The sequence below is a fragment of the Phallusia mammillata genome, chromosome 2 (genome assembly GCF_965637545.1).
Source record: "Phallusia mammillata chromosome 2, kaPhaMamm4.hap1.1, whole genome shotgun sequence".
In the NCBI taxonomy this organism is placed as follows: domain Eukaryota; kingdom Metazoa; phylum Chordata; class Ascidiacea; order Phlebobranchia; family Ascidiidae; genus Phallusia; species Phallusia mammillata.
Genome location: NC_137253.1, coordinates 11899757 through 11920664, shown reverse-complemented (window position 1 = coordinate 11920664; position 20908 = coordinate 11899757). Strand labels below are relative to the sequence as shown.

The 20908-nt window shown below is 37.1% G+C and overlaps 2 protein-coding genes across 2 annotated transcripts; both read right to left on the bottom strand.

The window, feature by feature from the left end:
- Window positions 1–4085: 4085 nt before the first annotated feature.
- On the bottom strand, window positions 4086–11218 carry LOC145212983 (VWFA and cache domain-containing protein 1-like). Its single transcript, XM_080081227.1, has 18 exons — window positions 11063–11218; window positions 10884–10946; window positions 10650–10811; window positions 10238–10446; window positions 9909–10068; window positions 8914–9058; window positions 8502–8576; window positions 7982–8116; window positions 7486–7547; window positions 7277–7415; window positions 6611–6760; window positions 6436–6553; window positions 5849–5960; window positions 5518–5683; window positions 5217–5353; window positions 4763–4935; window positions 4280–4396; window positions 4086–4218 (listed from the first exon to the last, which is right to left on the bottom strand). The coding sequence occupies exons 1-18, from the start codon at window positions 11216–11218 to the stop codon at window positions 4086–4088; spliced, it is 2412 nt and encodes an 803-aa protein (XP_079937353.1).
- Window positions 11219–11247: 29 nt separating this feature from the next.
- Window positions 11248–20000, bottom strand: LOC145213925 (VWFA and cache domain-containing protein 1-like). Its single transcript, XM_080082334.1, has 19 exons — window positions 19908–20000; window positions 19501–19645; window positions 19289–19360; window positions 18563–18691; window positions 18438–18499; window positions 17775–17913; window positions 17302–17451; window positions 17130–17247; window positions 16776–16887; window positions 16215–16380; window positions 15633–15769; window positions 15393–15571; window positions 14738–14848; window positions 14428–14553; window positions 13714–13903; window positions 12932–13212; window positions 12680–12795; window positions 12243–12364; window positions 11248–11910 (listed from the first exon to the last, which is right to left on the bottom strand). The coding sequence occupies exons 1-19, from the start codon at window positions 19998–20000 to the stop codon at window positions 11764–11766; spliced, it is 2595 nt and encodes an 864-aa protein (XP_079938460.1). The 3' UTR covers window positions 11248–11763.
- Window positions 20001–20908: the final 908 nt, after the last annotated feature.

Below are 20908 nucleotides of genomic sequence, written 5' to 3'. Positions count from 1 at the left end.
TTGGTATGTTTGTGTTTTGTTAGTAATGATTAAAACTTAACATACTGCATTAAAAGTTGCACACTAACTACCATGCGTTCTAATTGATAACCAAAACTAAATTTTTGACAAATAAAATATGGTATATCATCTGACTTTAAATGTATATTTTCAGATGACTGGAAATTACCGACTTTGGGATCTATTGGCGGAGCTTTGGGAATCTTCCTATTAATAGTTGTCGTTTTCGTTTTGAAAGCCTAAATAAGTACATAATTTTTTAATAATATTAACAAATACATAAAACTCGTAATTGAAAATGCCGGTTATGCAACCTTGAATGTATTGGTGAAAAAACTCTTTACAACCCTGTTGGATATTTTTTTGTAAAAAAAGAATGAATAGATGCCAAAGAAATTTTTAGGACAAATTGACAAAAATACAAATTAACTTTTGCTTCTTCGTTGTAACTGTTTTTAATAAACTGAATAGGAGTTGAAAGCAGCGATTTTTGTTTACAACCAACTTGATTTACTACGATAAATGTTTTTTTGTCAATTGGTGGGTTATTTAATTGTAAATGCTACTATTTATGTCAAATAAATCTAATGATATATTCATTGCGTTGTTTTTACCGCTGTTACAAATGTTTCTTATGATTGTAAACGTTGCTTTCCTATAAATTGTAAACACGCAAACTGAAACTTAACAAATGGTTTTTAAAAAACGTTTTTTTATGATCTAGCGCCTTGATGTTTAGGATGTGTAGCGTATTACATAAATTGTAATAAAATTCGCAATAACATAGCAAATACTGCAGTTTCTGGGATAGCAACCCTGGATCCAAATACGGATTTTAAAATCCTGATCGAGGCCACTCGGTGAGTGCTGCCCATCATTAACCCTTTAATCAAGCTAAGAAAATCCAGATTCATTAAAAAGTCAACTTGAATACTCGAAAAGGTAACTGGATAAACTAAAACTTTTGCGCGGCTGAATATGGTGGGGGTGCTGATGCCATCGGTGATGTGGGGTCATACGTCGAGTTAGGAGGTGAGTATCCATAATTTCCGAATTTAGTTGGAGGAGTTGGCGGTTGGGGAGCCGATGGAGAAGCCCCATAACCGTAACTACCAACGTTGTTTGGTGGTGGTGGGTGGGGAGGGGCTGTAGGGGAAGGACCGGGGGCGACGTAACCGTAGTTGGGGTTTCTCGGAGGCTGTACTGTAGGTGAGGCGGGTGTCTGTGGCAACAAAAGATTAAGGCCACCAAAGACCAATCTAAATAACACGACAATGCCTTTCAGTAATTCGTTTAATATAATTAAGTCAACATTTGTTATATGCTTGGGGTGCGTTACGTAAGTATGTTTTTTTTGCTGTAACCTACTTAAGTTACATTCATTCAAAATAATTTTATGGGGGGTTCCGCAAAGTTTGACAAAACAACTTGGGCGTTCCGGATCACTAAAAAGGTTGAAGAGCATTGAACAGATTATAGCAAACATACATACCACAGAAGATGGTGGATACGACAGTGGTTGTGTGTTGTTGTTGGTGTTTTGAGTACGACCCCTTGCCCGGTGCTGAGTATATAAACGCCAAGCAACAATAGCACATACCCCCGCCGCAATTCCAGCTATAGCTTCAGCAGGCACAGATACCACAGTTTCATCATCTGACAAAACATCGAACACAACAAAAAGTGATTAGGTCGAAAAGAAGTAGGTCGATAAATAGATTGCTCAACGATAAATTAAGTTAGTCACTATTGTGTGTAGCAGAATTCGCCTACATTCAAAGACATAAAAGCCTTGTTTGCAGAATTACGAATCAAAAACCTAAAATCAAACTCAGCAGAATGAATTGGTTTTAATAGATAAAAATATTTTTTTCGTTGTTCGAAGCCTATTAAGTGTTTTCAAATTCCATTTTTATTGTAAGTTACTGATTCTTATTTTCTGTGGAAAAGAATTTACCCACTTCATCTACTTCTCTATTGCGCTGTTGTGCAGAAGATGTGTACGTATATGTACACCCTGCGTATATCACACTAATGACAGGACATGCTGTTAAGTAATTTACAACCATTCAACGATTATTAAAAGCTGAGTGATGTGACAAAACATCCGTGTTTACAACGTTTCACAATAAACCTGCCTTTCTCGTTCTCCGGTTCATCTGATGGTGAGAACGATATCTCGTAACATGGAGGAAGAGAACTGACATCGAGACGAGGACTGGGAGTAGCTATCAAGTCGATCGCTTCTGGGGTACATGGGAGTGGGGAATTGCTGGATATCGCGAGAGTAAACACTTTGTTTTAAGTTTGATGAATTGAATTTAAAAAAATGAAACGAAATCAAAAGTATGCTAGGATAAAAATAATGAACAGACATTTAAATGTATAATTGGGTAAGACAAAGCAGAGTTGTAAACGGGCCTGAAACTAGAGACGAAACCCGGCACGAACGGGAAAGTACAAGCCCGAAACCCGACCCGAATCGTTTTGGGAAAGCCTGTTTCGGCTTTAACGTTTGATAGACAGGCGTATACATCAAAGCCTGATAAAAGACCAAGACAACCAACACGATAGACAATTGGTCTTAAACAAGGCGTTTTAGGGCTGTTTGGGGTTAGGTCAGGTCCAGCAACTGGCTACTTGGCTAGTTAAACTTATTGAGAAAACACTAAAACAGAGTGTAAAGTCAGGCCCAAATCAAGCCCGCTTTTTACGAAACCCAAGCCCGAACCCGGCACGATCCGACAAAGAATACAAAAAATACGGCTTTGGTTAAGAAAAATATTTTAACCTGGCGAAATGGTAGCTGTTTTCGCACGGGTGAAACTCAGTGGTGTAGTTGGTACAAGGACATTCACACATTCTCTCTGTGTGTATATCGCACGTAGGCGTCTAAAAGCAAACAATTTCAAATATTAAATTTTACAGTAACAGTGCCTCAGGTAAAGCTTATCATAGCAAATACAAAAAACATTTCGGTTCTAGAATAGCCATAAAAAATGCAGGTTCATAAATTTTACCCTTAAAACATTTAGATTTGGTAGGAAAGTAATGCATCTCTGAATAAGGCATTTAATGTGTTTTCAACTTACAAAACTATTTGTTGACATTTCGTTGCAGTAGCACATCTCATGATAACTGTCGCCACATGTCGTCCACCCCTTGTCAAGCACTACCAGGTATGCGTTGCTGCCACCTACCGGAATAAGCTGGAACGTGTGACAATTGGGGTAGGCCGTGATGCCACTATAACGACCTTGTGTTTCGGCAATCTAGTAGGAACAATTGTTAATGTACGTATGCTGATGCAATTGACGTGAATTATGAGTTTAAAATTGTATCTTATTAAACTATAAAGAAAAATACTGTAAGTAAATTTCAATAACATTAAAGAGAAGTTTGTCGCTACTACAACCGGATGTCTTTCGATGACTTTAAAAATTTATTAATTTTCTTATTGCATCCATGACATTTAACTGTTATGTTAGTGTGTGTGTTCTTCTTTTGCTAATGAAAACACAAAATAGGTATTATTTAAAAATACTATTCCTTTAGGTTTTACACCAAATACGCTTCTTCCTTCGTGACCTCGCGTTGACTTTTCGAGAACAATGTAAAATAAGTGGAAATGAACCGTATATGTTCGTTGCGTGAGCGCACGATCCACGTGGGCGCATGTTCTCGGGAGAAGGATTCTATCTTGTATCAGGACTTCTGCAATCGTAGGCTCAACCTTCGCAATATGTTGGTTGCTTGACATCGAAGAGACGCCGATTACTTCAGAAATTATTACAAACCCCCCTTGGTCTATAAGCAAGCATCTGTGAATTTAAGTGTCAACATACAGCAAATTAAAGTTGAAGTTAGGTCGAACTTAGTTTTGAATAAAGGAGCATAGTTCAAGCCTGTTTTTACACCCGGAATCTATTATGCAGTACTTTCTCTGATAAGGTAGTGATAAGGTTTTTTTTTTATTTAACTATTTTTCCATAAAAAAAATATTTTTTAGATTATTTTCTGTTAAGCAGAAACAACAGTTCTTTTTAAAGTTAATTTGTATCCTGACACGCACTGTGCCAGTAGGCTTACTTATAATTGGCAGTTCGTGCACAAATAGGGTAAATCTGTAGCAGACGTTCATGAAAATACGAAGCAACAATGTCGACGCCTGTTGCACCGATTAGTTTGTCCCTGATGGGTTCGTGAAATCCATCTGACCTACAAACATCATCAACAGTCTGGCACAGTTTGCTTTGCTGAAACAACTGCGTTTTGTTACCTTCCTTCAAACAAAGCTTTGCTTAACGTTATAACGCTGATTCGACTTGCTGCGTCACGGTAGGGTGGTGTTATGACGTACTTTTCACGGTTGGCTTGCGCGTTCGTATACCAGCACAAAAAAGGAAAATATGGTTAATCGAATAGAAAATCAATCCAAGAAAAAGTATCGAAGTTTTTTTTTGCTGAGATAGTGAATAAAGTAAACTCTTTTAAAGTGGATTTTCCTAAGAGTCATACAAAAATATTTTTGCACTTTGATTTTACAACTGTATATGTGATCTAGATTTATATGGTGCACCCAAGCCATTGGTTACCGGACCCTGATCAAACGATTGAAAAAAAAATTTGCACAACTAATACCGTTATAGACTTTACAACCTAATAGAAATGTACCAACTTATACGTACCTGAGTTACAAGTATTCACCTCAACACAAAGACAAAATATATTGCGTCGCCCGGGTTGTTTTACTTACCAGCCACGAACAACAGGATCGTATTTAAGCGGCATCTTCGTGCCAGGATAAATGCGAAACATCCCATCATTGGTAGCAACATAGCGCCAGAAAACGTGTCTGGTCAAATTGTCGTTATCAGTCGATCTCCAGAGTTCCTCAGCCTTGTACGTTGCAACCACTGAGTCTCTTACACCCTCCTGTATCAATCGTCTTTATTTTCATCATCAAATAATTTAACAAAAAACGGACTTGATATTAATATCGGACTGATGCCAGCCTTTAATTTACCGTGGCTAATCAATTTTCGGCAATTTTTGTTTTATTTTCAATTCGGCTTCGGACCGGTTTACGGGCTTACTTTAGAGTTGGCCCTCAAACTCTAGCCTACTTAAAACCATATGGTAGTTCTAAGAAATTGAAATTGACTCTCACTCTTCACGGATATCATTATCACACTTTTGAAAAGGAACTTGCATACCCTTAAGTTTGGGTTTGAGGTAGCTTGTCCTTCCATGTATCTTGCAATGGTTTGAACGTCATTAACTGTCATTTTTTCAGACATGTATAGTTCAGCGTCTTGAAAAGATCTTGCAGCCAGCGCCACTGCGCTTTTGCCTGCGTACAATCCATGTGGTTGAAGTCAACAAAACAAATACGATTTTTCCAGTTCGGGCTTAAAACTAGTTTGACATTTTAAATGTGATTTTGAGACATAGGTTTATGCCAACATTACACGCAATTATTTCAACAAACAAAGATATTAGTCATCACAACCTTACTTCGAGCACTTAAAGTGTTGGCATGGTGACACGTTTCCGGAGGAGGAACAAGGTCAAGATCGTGGAAGAGGAATGATCCAGAAGGAAGAGGGGTTAATGGCTGAAGAACAGCTTCCGAGTCTCCGTTTGCCAAAACCAGACAGAGAGAAAAACGTGTTCCAGGGATCTAAACAGCACAAAAGCTAAGCAGAAAAACGGAGCAGACAGTCAATGAACAATTTCAAATCTACAACTACCAGTTACTTTCGCATCGCGGTTTTCATGCCCAAAAATATGCATTGTTGACTTTGTCAGCCCGTTTTGCACATTATTCTTGAAATAATGTTCTAACCTGCTTCCAGTGGTAGGTGGACATTACTCGTACTGTTCTGATCCCGTACTTCTTGCTGTCGCCTTGCGGAAGAATACGAGTCGACACAAACGTTTTTGAACCTGATTCACCCCTGTTACGTGAACATACAGTATTTTCATTGCAAAACATCCGATTTACGCCACATAGCCACATGACATATCACTTATTACCCTCATCCTTTTTATTATGGGACCAAAATGCGCTCAAAGCAAATGTTAATTTACTCAAGTAAATTGAACTTCGCTTTTTAGAGTTTGAGGAAAGTTTTTCTTTGACAGTGATAATTTTTAATATTTTGATTGTTAGCGCCATAGTGTGGCAGTTTGTGTAGAATATAGGTCGCAAAAAAACTTGTTTAATCCCCTTTGTAGTGGTTTTGCAGACATCGACTATTGTATTGCAGCGGAATGTATTTTACTTAACTAAACAACCTCCAAATTTTCAACCCTTAAACAACTTTTTCCTACTTGTAGTATATAGTATAAGAGGTGGAAATCGTTACGGGGATTGCAATAAAATAAGGAATATTTCCCGTATACGATTTACCAGAATATGCAAATACACACCTCTTCGTGGAATTAATCACAGACAGAAACTTTTGGTCACGTTCAAACGCAGTTGCTTCCACAAACAGCGGTTCACGGTCACTGATGTAAGGAAATAATGGATGGTTGATGACAAGACCTGCGATAGGAGGATATTTAGATTAAGTGTTGTGAAAAAGGGCCGCTTATCTTTTACCTTTGTGGTTGATTACAAATGAATACGACAGTTCGGTCGGTTTAAAGTAACTAGATTCTGCGAGAAGTTCTTCAATCGTAATGTCCACTGCCGCAACCCCGACCAATTGACCATCAACATGTACTGGTAAGCTTGCGGTAATCATTAAACCTAAATAGAAAGAAAGAGCCGGTTTGGGTAGGAACTTGCTGTACAAATATATTCCCAAAAGTTTGATCGAGTTTGCTATTACAAAAAAGCTGCATAATCTTTGTTAGGTTATATGGGGTAGTGCTACACGTTATGTCTCAAAAGAGTTAAGCAGAATCATAACTGTCACGTGTTTACAAGCATTTTTTGTGACCAACTGTCAAAATTTTATTTTAGGTCGTTCTTCACAAAACTTTTTAAACATGCGAAAAACAGTATTCGGGCACAGGTTAGAGCAAAATACGAGTGTTCGTAAAGTACTGTTTTGTTTCGCTGATCTCAAACAGATTGAAAAAACGCGTGACGTGCAAACTCTTTCTTTTGTCTATTTGCTACATTGTTTCTGACCGGTAATGTAATCACTCGAAGCAAATAGTCGCTTGTGGGGGTATTATTTTGGAAACTGATTTGGGTCACTGGAATTTAATCATACCTATGATACTTATTCAAAAGTTTTTTTCTTGTAAATTTACGCACCAAGACCCCAGCTGTCTAAGTAAGGAACAGTCCAAATCGGTTCGTCCACAATTTCGCTTCGGGTAGCAAAGAAATTGTAATACGAGGCCATCTCGTTGCGAAGTTGTGACGGGTTGCTTATGTGCGTAAAAGTGCCAATCTAAAAAGAGTTTCAGACATTTTTCTTCAGATTGTTAGTTTTCGGATCGCACTTTGGTATATAATGCAACCTTTAATGATGATTCCACTTCGGCCGTTGTCGATGTCGCCATATCGCGCAAAACTGAAAAATCTAAAATCATATTTAAAAGTTAAGTTAAATTGAATTTGCTGCCTAATGAAATGACAGCGGCATAGTTTTATATTGAACGAGGCCAAAATGATGCAAAATACAAAAAGTAGCAAAAACGATTCTCAGGTGACGGTTCATTGCAGAAAGAAACAAGAATCAAATGCCCCCAAATAACTGTTTCTATTTTAGGCATTTAGAGCAACCATCGTAACAAAACGCCCTTATCGGCTGGAATATCATTGTGCTAAAAATGTAACTTGTGAATATTTGTCGTACATGCTTGCGTTTTATCGTAGCTTAGTTATATATCAACTGGCAAAGTTTCATCGGATCCATTGATGATGTTATTGTTCTATGATGGCCATGGGACATGCAATATTTCCTTGACTGTGAAAGGGATTGACGTTAAACACAAAACAGCTCATACGTCATACCGATACCGGATCCCAATCCATACGTCATCACCACAACTGAGTTATTGACTGCGTTGTTTCTTCTCGAAAGAGTTTCCATGATTGTGGGATAAGAATCCGTAGGGGCTCCATCAGACATAAACAGCAACACTCTGTCTGCTAATATTTGGCAGTGAGTTTGACACTCCTTTATGTATTTTGTCATACTTTCATTGCAACTTTACTTTCCAATAATTTGTAGTTTTATCTCTAATGATATCGTTCTTTACTTTTTGTAAAAACTTATCCCATATGCAAGTTTTGTCTTTACTACACCGTTCTACTTTATCTAGCACTGAACTATCCAAACTTCAAACTAATACGTAGTGAAGGATATAATTTATGGAAAAGATTAAGTTACACACTATTTTTTATTATTTGGAATAGTTGTCTATTTTTGCTATTGTATTTTCTTGCAGTGCAAATTTACGTATGCCAAAATCAATTTCTTCAAATCAAGAAGCATATGTGTGTGATCTGTAATCTCGGGCTGTGTTGTTACCTTCAAGGAATCTCTGCCAAGTGGTGTCGTAATACTTAAAAGCCCGGTCCAATGCTCTTGAATAAAAGGTGCCTCCTGCGCGTGAAATCACATTTCAAAGTATAGGTTCGTTTTTTAGTGGGGTGATAAATTGCACAGTTGTAAACCACATAATTGACAACCAAGCGAAGTAAAAACAATTTGCTTGCACCATTCTACGATATTGATTTGAAAAGACACAATTATGCTGAATTGATATATTCCCTTGTGTAGTTGTTTTTAAACAAGCTGACAATTAAGTCCAGGTATAGTTAAAGAAGATTATGTCCGCCTTTCCTCAATACAACATATAGGTAGACATATAGGTACAACTGCCCTGTTTAGAAATTTGTGAAAATAATGAATAGAACCGCTGTACATGATCTATACTTACCTCCAGGCTGCACGCCATCAATGTAAGCCTTAACCAAGCGTTTGTTTTGTGGAGTGGCCTGTGCTAGTTGTTCGGAAAAGCAGGCGCCATTTGGAATATCAGCATTGAAGGTGAATACCACGTCTGAAAACGACACCACCCCAAACTGCAATACACACGACAACGTAAATAACTGTATCTGTAATTTTTGCTGCAAATAGTCGACAGTCGTAAACTTTTAGTTCGTCTTTGTCCAGGGGTTTCCAAAGTACGACCCACCGGGTCTATAATACCGTTGGCTAATTTTCATTTATTTTTAAACAAAGTCAAAAACGCTCCTTGGTAAAAGCATGAAAAATCATACTTTATGATTTTTAAAAACGCCTATCCACACCCACCACTAACCCTAAACCTAATCATTTACATCAGTGGTGGCCAACCTGTGGTTCGCGGACCCCCAAGGGGTCCGTGAGATGGCTTCAGGGGGTCCGTGGAGGTAAACATTTTTAGTATCATAAACCAACAGTAAAATATTTGTAAGTTTTCGAAGCGTGTTTACAATCCTGCATACACGTGCAGACTGTTTATCAAACCTTCGGGTCACCAAAAATTACATTTTGTGATTGTCATCTCCATTGTGACATCACAACACACATGAACAATGGAAATTATAGTGCTTTGTTTCAATCTTGTACACTAGAAAATCTATCTCTTTGTTGCTACAGTATAGAACTTCAATGAGATGTAAGGCTTATTGTGAAGGTTGATTAAAATGCTACCCACTTTAAGTACAATAACGTATAATGCAAGAAACGAAAAACATAGAGAGACTTACGGAAAATTAGGGGGTCCGCAGACATATCAAATTTATAAAAGGGGTCCGTGACTACAAAAAGGTTGGGAACCACTGATTTACATCAAACAATCTGCATGGCCCCAAAAATATGTCAATATTTTCCTAACAATCCATGCAACGACATTAGAGAAGTTACTCTCATGCGTGTTTTAATCCTTACCATGTCGAAAGGGTTAAGTGTATCAATGACGGTTTTAACTGCAGTCTTGGCGAGTGATATGTACGTCATTCCGTTGTATGTTTGGCGCATAGAACCACTCTTGTCAAGCACAATAACCACCTGTTTTGGCTTTGGAACGTTAGTTTGAACGTACCAAGATCTGTCAAAACAAAGGCTCAGTAACTTCTCTAAATCGATTACGCTCTTGCTCATGGGAATAAATAAGTTAAAAAGGGCTGTGTTTCGATTATAGCGTTCAGATCGAGCAAAACGATGATTAGCAAGTTGCAAGGTTAACCAAAATGCTTATACGTGCTGGTTTGTTTTACCTAAATCTGTTGTCATAGGAACCACAGCTGCTTGCTTTTGTGGCTGGAAACGTGGTGGTGACTCCTTGTTCGCTGCCGAAATATTGCCACTTGAGAGATGGAACATTGCGCAAGTTTTCAATACAAGCATCTCTAAAGGCGTGCTCCAAGCGCGCTGCGTCATAAGCCGCACTTGATGATACAAGTTCACAGACTTCGCTGAAGGAAACCTATCAGAACTTTAAACATTGTTTATCAACAGACCAAAAGTGGTTAAAAAGCTAATCAGTTTTATTGCTGGTAATGTTAAAATCAAGTCAATATCTAATATAGTGTTGCAATTACACATCGCTATATAATAGGAGACACATGTAAATTACTTACACATTATAGTAACTATCCATTGCACATAATATACAGTACATACGCGTACCGGTTGTTTAAACCTTGAATCGTATTCGAGTGTTTGGCCTGCGACATTACAGCACTGTCCAGCACCAGAAGAAAACTCGGAATATGACGTCACAACTGCGTCTCGGAGATTTTTCACAACAGAAATGCGACTTTGAAATTTTGCGCTGAATGAGCTGCTGAGCTAAAAGCAAGGTATACCTATATTGATTCTGTCGAGAGCTGAAAAGGGTGTGATCTATGCACAAAAACTTGCCAAGTTGAGTAGAGCATTGCCTTGTAAACCTCGTCGGTTGTATGGAAGTGTATCCAAATGGTTCTGAACAAAAAAAGCAGGTAATTTATTAAGCGAGTAGACAAGATAAAGCATATTAAACACATATACAATTTATGCAACTGACATGTTGTTATTTACCTCTTTTATCGATACTTAACCTGAATTTCGTTGCTTTTAAGAGAAGAATCCAATATTGTTGTAAAATCAGTCTCAAGTAACGTAGGGTCAATTTCAGATAACCGTGAACCCTTTGCAACCGGCCATTCTAAAATCAGGCAACTTAATACTGCAGTCAGAATCAGACCCTTGCGCATGTCTTACGAACACGAAAAGAACACAAAACTATGCACACTAATTTTATTGGCAGGCACGCTAAACACAAAACCCATAATGTATGGTAAAACAGTGTTTGTGACGTAATAAACAATGATAAATGACTTTGCAATAAAAATGGATTCGTATTGTACATGGCGCATCGTCAAACAGATTTAAAACAAATAACAGATAAGAACACAGTTCAACATTAAAAGATAGAGAAAAGGTTAGGATACTGTACAATGAAATAAACGATCTTTTTATTTCATGTTCTATGAACAAATACGCATACAAAATAACTTTTCAAATCAACAATATAGTTTGAACAATCAGTGAAATTTTAAGACAAATGAGTGTCACGTACAGGAAGAACTTTTAGAACACCTATAAAATATCTAGTCAACATTGTCCAAACGATAAATAAAAGTAAACCGAATCTTTTAAACTAATAAGAGTCTTTACATCAGTCAAATTGCATTCATTCCAGTATTATACCGGTATTATTTAACAAGAACTTAAGTATCATCACTTATTTAGTACAGTGCTAAAGTGATGAATATGGTGGTGGCGGAGGTACGTAGTTCACTTGGTCTGGTGCAAAGTTAACATTTTGATAATGATTTGTCGGGGGTGCTGTTGGTTGCACGGTGAATTGTGGTGGTGGTGGCGGTGGTCTCGACTGCGTCTGCGTCTTTGATACAGTGTGTGTTAAAAAGCTAGTAGATTTATTTGTCTCAGTTTAAGTTTCATCCAACATATAGAAACATAATTTAACCAATGCAATCAACAACCTATTAAATCTGCCAAAAACTGTCATATGTGATATATTAATCGTTTTTTTATTTGAATGTTTAAGGGGTTGGTCAGTTACAAATCGTGCTGCATAATGTAATGCTGCATATTTGACTATTTTGGAAACCGTCAAAGACTTTACTCCCAAGAGACTTTGGATATTTGATACATTTGACATTTTTAACAACCCAGTGTATTAAGAAATAACTATTTATTCGACTAACAACACACTTGGGATGGCAATGCTGACGATTTCTTTTTCCGCTGGTGGTGATCGTACCATGCACCAAGAAAAAACAGAAGAGCAATCCCACCAAGAACACAACCCACGATTAGCCCCACGGATACAGAACCTATATGAAAAATAATAAGTTCAAGGTGAAACAAAACTGTTTTATTGTGGATATTGCAAAGGTTTTTTCATTGCAAACTGAGATTAAAGCAAATATTTAATTAGAAACTGTTTTAATAACCAAAGCTAGCAATTGCCTGTAAAGCAAATGTCGGCTGGTAATATGACAAGTAGTATAGCCGTCCGATTTGACAATATGGTCATGGTAACTAGACAGTAACATATTGAGTAAGCAAAAATGGTTGAACAACAACATTTGCATCATTTATCACGTTTATAAATTCAAATTATAAAATATCAAAAATAATCGTTGTACCTGATGTTCCTGGCGAATTAAAATCGATCTCGTAGCAAACTGGCAAAGAGCTAAGATCAACTGTTGTCGTTGCCACTAAGTTTAACTCCGGTGTTTCAGGCGTGCAGGGCTGAGGACTAGAACTAAATTCGTTTCAAAACAAAAGTTAATAAGAAAACTATAAAACGTTAAGATGTAAAAAACGGTCGATCTTAGTATACTAAAGCCAAGAGGCTTATTTTGTTAACACGCGCACATACACAAACGAAATACCTTGTAAACGAGTAATTATTGTAGCAAGGTTGGAACTCAGTGTTGTAAGTTGTGCAAGGGCAAGTACAAAGGGTTGCACTTGGGCAGGACGGGGTTGCAATTGCACCGGACGGTGATGAGACGAGGTTGCAATCGCAATTGTGGATAACTGATACGCAAGGGACGACAGTTGTACCGATTGTTAGCAGAAATGCATTGGTTCCACTGAGAGGCGAAAGCTCGAATATTCGACAATTAAGTTCTCCTGTGGTTCCTGAGTAAAACGCTTGAGTGCTTGAAATCTGTGATGATAAGAATATTTATTTTTAATTTGTCAACCCGACTCTTTTGTGTTTTGTGCTAAAATCAAATATAGGAGTCAAATGTTAAGGAAAATCATTAATTTGTCAAATGTTATTTGCGCTCCCGACCGGTACAACATTAGAAAAAGTTCAGTTGGTAGAAAAAAAGTTTCTGTACTTATTAAGTTACATTTCATAGGTAATAAGTTTGTCGTAATGTAACATAGTTCAGTGAAAAAAGTTGATTTAGAAGATTTAACTTACATTTTCTACTTGTAACTGGCTATTTTTTTCAACAAAATATCTTTTTTGAAAGTTTGAAATCAAAAATACTCGCTCTTTAAAAATAAGAGTCTATTGTTATGCCAAATTGACGCAAATAGTGTGAATTGTGTGGATTGTGACAAAATAAAAAAATCACTTTGGCCCATTTCTGTCTAAATTGTCTAAATAATTTGTCAAAATGATAGCTTTTTATCAAATACAACAAGCAATACTTACAAAATAGGTTTTTTGAACAAGACCGCTTGCAACGTTCGTGCAGGTTTTTGTTTGCAGAACGTTGTTGTCTATCAGCACGCTGGCAACAGACGGTTCAAGATCGGCAAGGTGTCGGTCGTAATGGTTAGTATTTTCGTCGAGGAATTGTGGAGCAATTATAACAAAGCCTCCTTGATCGATCAGTAAACATCTTAAAGAGAAAATGTTTCAAAGAATTTAAGTTATTGGTCCCCTTGCTGCATTGGACTAATAAATATTCAGTTGTACAAATTCCACTTCAATTTTTCGCAGAACGGTTTAAGTTTAGTTTAAACTGTCTGAGGAAGGTTGTTAGCCGCATAACATTTGTTTGTTGAGCAAAAATCATTACATAAGAATCCATCATTTTGTGAAATGTGAATCAATGCTTTGTATACGTTTGTTTGCACTTATGGTCGGTCCGAAATTATTATATATTGTAAAATTTATCATCAAACTGGGCTAACGCATGATTTAATTGAACGCTAAACTCAGTCAAAAATCTCAAATAAACTGCTATTAATATGTAAGTTATGTAAATAATATTAATATTTTTTGTCGCATAGACTCTATGCCATAGACAATTGTCGCATAGTTTTTTTTCAACTTGCTGGAGAACACGTAATAATTTTACGTTGAGTTAATAAGTACATAATTGGACAAATAGCGACACAAAATCCAATAACTTAAACTCACGAGTAACTTCCGTCTCCGCATGCTGGATATTCAGTTTGTAACAAATAATAGAAGTATGTTGTAACGATGTCGACGCCCATTGCACCAATCGAAACATCGGTAAGCGCATCATGGTTACCTCCTGACCTGAAAACAACAAGCGACCTTTGCATAACCCTGTTTTGTATTCCGGCAAAATTAAAAAATATCACTTTCAAGTGACAATATACCAGTAAATCACAAACGTCTTGTTACTCATTGCATGCGTTTTTGTAGAAAGATATTATGAAACCCCCTATTGATAGGAAACATAATTGCCACAGTAACTTACTGTCCTTCAAACAATACTCTGGTCAAAGTAATGACGCTTTCTCCGCTTGCTGCATCGCTGTACGGAGGCGTAATGGCAATTTTGCCCGGGTTGGCTTGAGCGTGTTCATACCTTAAAACAAGTCAGTGTAGCCAATACTATAAACTGAGACTTGAATAGAAATTTGAACAAAACCGCCAGGTCCTCTGATCGGTCGCGCATTTGGCATGCAAGTCACTTCACAAGATTACAGCCCCAAGCAGAACGTTGGTCTGTTTTCGGTACCTTGTATTTGTTTTTATATTTTATCGTTCTTATCTTGGTTGACATCAGCCTTTTGCACCCTACCATTTTTCCTAAACCCTATTATTTTAGTTTTATACGATCAAGTAGGTTTTAACTGAACGTGATGTAGCCTTCACCTTAAACTCCATAGCCTTCAACTTTGGCATAGTCAATACTCATACTTTGAAAACACTATGTATGCATTGGTGAAAAATTGCATGTGTTATCACATTGTAATATTCCTTAGTGACCCCAGTTACACAAGTAAACAACCTTTGCCCAGTAAACAACCTTTGTCATTTATGCAAATACTAGGCAAGGGGTGTATGTGCTATCATCATAAAGAGGACATCTGATCAGTAGTAATAACAAAGTGCTTAAGGCTACTGACCAGTCACGCAACACAGGGTCGAAGTTGCTTGGCATCTGTGTTCCTGGAAAGTTACGAAAAATCCCATCTGAAGTCCCAATGTATCTCCACAGAACACGTCTATTCACTTCTCCATCGCTAGAGGAATTCCAAAACTGGTTTGCTATTTGGGTAGCGACAACCACATTTTTAATGCCCTCCTGCAAAAAGAACACATTTAAGGTTGACAAAACTTTAGCGATTAGTTAGTTTTTTTTTCACCTTTATATTGACTCTATTATTGCTTCTGCCTTCCATGTAGTCAACTATTGCGTTTACGTCACCAGCTGTTTCTTCAGTTGCCAGATAAAGTTCAGGGTCTTGAAACGATCTTGCTGCCAGTGCTATAGAACTTTCACCTACACATAAACCATGTTGGTTATTGAAATGGTTGATTGCTTTCTTCCAAAAAACTCTATTTTATTTAACATCAACCTTTAAAGAATAAACCATGACTATTTACGTGAAAATTGTGACTATTAGTTTTTTGCAATTAGACAACTGCGAGGCATAAGTATGTGGTGCACTTTCAAGTGTGTAACATAAATTTGATATCAGAACAAACTTAGGTAGTGAACTTTTAAAGGTTATAAATCTGATGGAGATATACTTTACCACAAAAAGCTACAACCCAACACCTACACACAATTACGTTAAAAAGAAGATGCAAACCAAATTCAAATTTTTTTTTATCTGAAGTATGCAAAAAAATGTCTTCCAATTGGTGCTTGGTCACAACAGTAACATTAATTTGGGTCGTGAAATTCCGCGATATTGTAAATGCCAATAAAATTGTTTTCTAACCTATGGAGCAGTAGTTCTCGGAATGATGACAGGCCTGTCGAGGTGGAACAAGATCAATGCGATGATAAAGGAAACCTCCAGTTGAAACTGAACCTTGATTCTGAAGTAGAGCTTGGGTTTGTTCCTCAACCAGCACCAAACAAAGAGAAAATGTTGTTTCAGGAATCTACAAAAGAGATTTATATTGCAACGCGTAGAATGTTTAAAGGCTTAAAAAATAACTCTATGGGGAGGCATTAGGAAAAGTGAACCAAAACAGAGTGGAAGGCCGGGTCGGGTAGTGCTAAAAGGTTTACAGCAAAGACTCGTGTTAAAATTGTAACTCTACCTCATTTACATTGATTTATTTTTTCACTGCACAAACGTACATATGCACAGGATGTGTATCGAATTGATAATAATAATCATTGTTTTAGTATGAAAGGGGGTCGTTTGTGTTTTCACATCTCAAGTTACAGTTGAAAATTTGCTTCTTTTTATCACAAGATGTATCGAGCACAAAATTTCGAGGCTCAGCATTCAGATGTATGTGTGGACTATTACAAAAATTCTTGGCCTTACTTGTTGCCAGAAGTATGTCGATCTCACAGTAACCTCTCTCACACCGTACATTGTGCTGTCACCTTGTGGAAGAACTTTGGTGGATACGAAGGTTTTATTTCCTGAATCACCTCTATAAACAACCAAACTTAATATTTGTTTGTTATTCTGCTTTGTTAGTTTAAGATAATAATTTATAAAAAAAAAACATTTTTTGGGCGAAATTAACCTAAAGATTGAGTCACTAGAACAGTTTTTATATCGTCATACTTTATGACAGTTCATTTTGATGTAAAATATACGACAATATCAGTTGTTTTACCATTGCTAAAAACAAACGATAATAACTTAGCGATTTATAAGTTGTAAGCTTACCTTTTCATTGATTCGAAAACAGAGAGAAAGTTTTCATCCCGCTCAAATGCTGTCGCTTCGACGAACAGCGGATCATTGTTAGTGATGTAAGGAAAGTTGGGATGGTTTATAATCAGACCTATATAAAAACGTTGTTAGAACTTGCATATATAAAATACAATACGTCCCTTACCTCGATCGTTAATTACAAATGAATATGAAGTCTGAGTTGGTTTGAAGAAACTAACATCGGCGAGCAGCTCTTCAATTGTAAGATCGACTGCTGCCACCCCCACGAGATTGTCATTGATGTAGACTGGCAAACTTGCAGTTATTAAAAGACCTTGGAACATATTTTGCAATTAGTTTTGGTGCGTTTAAACTTTACATCAACTTAACGTTTACAATATGGGTGTCAAGTGGATAAAGACTTAATGTCTCACCCTTATTAAATAAGTACAATTAAAATAAATTGCAGCACCCAACACTCGTTATTTTTGCGACCATTACAAACCGTTATTTTATTTACAAAATCTGCAAGACAATAACCGTCCTAAATCGGTTCTTGAGCGAATCTTTGCCTATCCGATGTCCCAATTATATCAACATTATCCAAATTCTTTTAGTGATTTTTGAAACAAGCCTGAAGCAGTTTGCATTACTTACCGAGACCAAAGGCATCTAGGTAAGGTACAGTCCAAATCGGAACATCAGTAACTTGACCAGTGACAGTGAAAAACGTGTAGTACGAAGCCATTTCGTTGCGAAGATTTGACGGAGTGGTAATTTGGGTAAAGATTCCTCTCTGTTGATCATACGTAACGCATAATTAATACTTAATTCCACTAGACCAGTGGTTCCCAAACTTTTTTTATATTTTTTACAAAACGGTCCCTTTGCCATTATTTCGAGGGCTCGCGGCCTAAATATGTATTTCATAAAAACGAAAGTTGATTGCAGGATTTTAGCTAGTTATGCAAAATTGCGCATAACAATCATCCAAAGACAGCATGTGACATCACAACAGGACAAAAAACATTACGATTGTGCGCGAACAATTGCATTTTTGATAGATATTATTCAATAAAGGCCACTGTTTAGCAATGGAGATAGTCGATTCTCAATTTTACTTTGATTTAAACTTATTTAGTGGCACAAACTGACGCCAAATAACATTATAGAATTACTTCAACCGCTTCGCGGTCCCCCCCAAAATTGCCTCACGGACCCCTAAAGGACCGCGGACCCCAGTTTAGGAACCGCTGAACTAGACATTTTGAAACATAAACAGCAGGATTTTGAACACAAAAATATCTGCGCAACAATAACCTTTTGAATTGTTCCGACTTGGGTGCTTGTAGCATTTGCCATGTTTCGAAGCACAGAGAAGTCTACAATGAAAGCGAAAATTTTAAGTGTAAAAAATACCAAAACGTTACATCATATTTTCCAACCTGTTCCTGATCCCATTCCGTATGTTAGAAGCACAACTGAGTTGCCCACATTGTCGTTAAGTGTGTTGAGTGTTTCTATCGCTGTGTCGTCGGTGGGTTCGCCGTCGGACATGAACAGTATCACCCGATCTATAGAAACAAATAGAGGAATTTTTTCACAAACCTATGCAATACGCTGCAGATAGGACAGTTGTGTATTGTCTGCAGCTTATCATGCATAGGTTCGATGCATCCATGGAACAAAATTTAGTATTGTTTTTAGTCGCTTTTAAATGTTGGGGGTGAGAGTGAGGGTTTGGAAGTTTATTCTCTGTTTTACACCGTTTAACATCATGGTAAAGAAAACATCTGTTTTAAACTTTTTGAACAATTATACTGCATAAAACAGTACCAAAGCCATTGTTAAGTCACATGACAACATCATGTGACTGATATCTCGTGTTACGAAACACATGTATCTTACATAACTGAACAATCACAGACGAAGATCAAGTTACAAATTGTCTCTCGGCAACAATACGTAGACAGGTTTGTGAAAATTCCAAATTCTACATTAGCTTCGTGGTCTGTTATCAAACTTTGCCTTGCGCGAACCTATTTTACTCTTACATGGAAATATTTATCATGCAATTGCAAACGTCGTGGAAGGTATTTGAACGCTATTAGTATCAATTTCAATATGCCCTAGCTGTTAGGTATTCGCAGATGCTCGTTTTATCAACGTACCTCGATCCGCTGTTGGGTTGTTGGAAAAATATGCAAATGCACTGTTTAGGGCCCTGCTGTAATAAGTTGCACCTGAATCACAAAACTTATTTTGGAATTATCAGTCATTAGTAAAACACACATAAAATACACAATACTCCATAAAACGTAAATATCACCTGCAATACATTTTACCTACAGCCCACATGACCACATTTTATGGATTTACTTACCGGAGGCCTGAATGCCATTTATAAACTCTTCTACTCTGGCTATGTTTTGCGGTGTGGCTTGTGCAAAACTCGATGAATAACAATCTCCGTTTGGAATAGTGGACGAAAAAACTTGGGCGGTTGTTGCGAATGTCACCACCGCAAACTGTAAAGCATTATTAAGTAAGATTTTCGATTTTGGTAAATTTTTAGTTAGTTTGTGTGCTGGGGCAGTTATGTCTTTACAACTAAGTTTACCGTTGTAACGTTACGTTTTTTTTTTGTACTTTATTGTAGGTTTTTTTTGTACAAGATAAGTTGGGACAAGGATATGTTTAAACCATTTTAAAGCAAAACATAAACATAAAACGCAAAAAATACTCCACCCCTAGTATAGTTGGTATTGAAAGTAACAAATCAAAACAAACCTTATCATATGGGTTCAATGTGTTGATAACGGTTTTTGCTGCATCTCTGGCCAGAGATAGAAACGACACACCACTGCTGTCCGTTTGACTCATGGAACCGCTTGTATCAATCACTATCACAACCTGCTTCGCATCCGGCACACTGGCTTCCACGTACCATGGTCTGAAATCAATAGAAAATAGAGGGATATGAACTAAAGAAAAAAATGACACTGACATTGCCATTGAGTCAGTCGTGTAGGGATTTTTAAATCTGGTTCGGATTTCGGACCGGGTTTAGACTTGTGGAAAATTTGATCAAAATTTTCAAGTTGTTTAAATTCTACCTAGTATTTTACTTTTTTCGCATAAAAGTGCATGTGTAAAGAATGTTTATACACTCATAGATTTCGCGGTTTTTCTGTGGATCTGTCTATCAAAAGAACTCATATGGTAAACTTAAATTTCAAGCCTAAAAGATAGGACTACATACAACCCTAAACAGATTTGGGAAAGCACTTTGCAATTAAGCTACACATGTTTCCTAGGCAGTCATTTGGATATATTAATACGAAGGTCTAATTATGAAACTTTAGGTTCAAATAAAACTACCAAAAAGTTCCAAACCTGAATCGGTTGTCGTAAGTAGAACAATCGGTGAATAAAGCGGCAGGAAAAATGGTAGTAATGCCCTGCTCGCTGCCAAAGTACTGCCATTTTAAAGCTGGTGTGTTCTGAAGGTTGGTGATGCACTGCGCCAAAAACAGCTCTGAGAGACGCACAGCCTCGCTTGATACAGCGGATGAAACACGTTCGCACACGTGAGAATCCGAGACCTGAAAATTTGATAATAGTATTAAAAGAATAAACAAATTTCAACTTTGCTTGATACTTATGGTGAACTGTGTTTGAAACGAAAAACTCAGTTCTTATTTGGAATCTTGGTTATACAATCCTGTTAGCAAACGTTAGCTACATTATATTGTAACAATGCAACTTTCGATATATTAAGTCAAAGCTGC

Coding starts and splice junctions, on each gene's coding strand:
- LOC145212983 (XM_080081227.1), bottom strand. CDS start 11,218: ATGCGCAAGGGTCTGATTCTGACTGCAGTATTAAGTTGCCTGATTTTA. Junction 5,684..5,848: donor CCACCTACCACTGGAAGCAG/GTTAGAACATTA, acceptor TGTGCTGTTTAG/ATCCCTGGAACACGTTTTTC. Junction 4,219..4,279: donor AAAGCTTTGTTTGAAGGAAG/GTAACAAAACGC, acceptor TGATGTTTGTAG/GTCAGATGGATTTCACGAAC.
- LOC145213925 (XM_080082334.1), bottom strand. CDS start 20,000: ATGAGTCAAACGGACAGCAGTGGTGTGTCGTTTCTATCTCTGGCCAGA. Junction 16,381..16,775: donor CGACATACTTCTGGCAACAA/GTAAGGCCAAGA, acceptor TCTCTTTTGTAG/ATTCCTGAAACAACATTTTC. Junction 15,770..16,214: donor CGAGAACTACTGCTCCATAG/GTTAGAAAACAA, acceptor GTTTATGTGTAG/GTGAAAGTTCTATAGCACTG.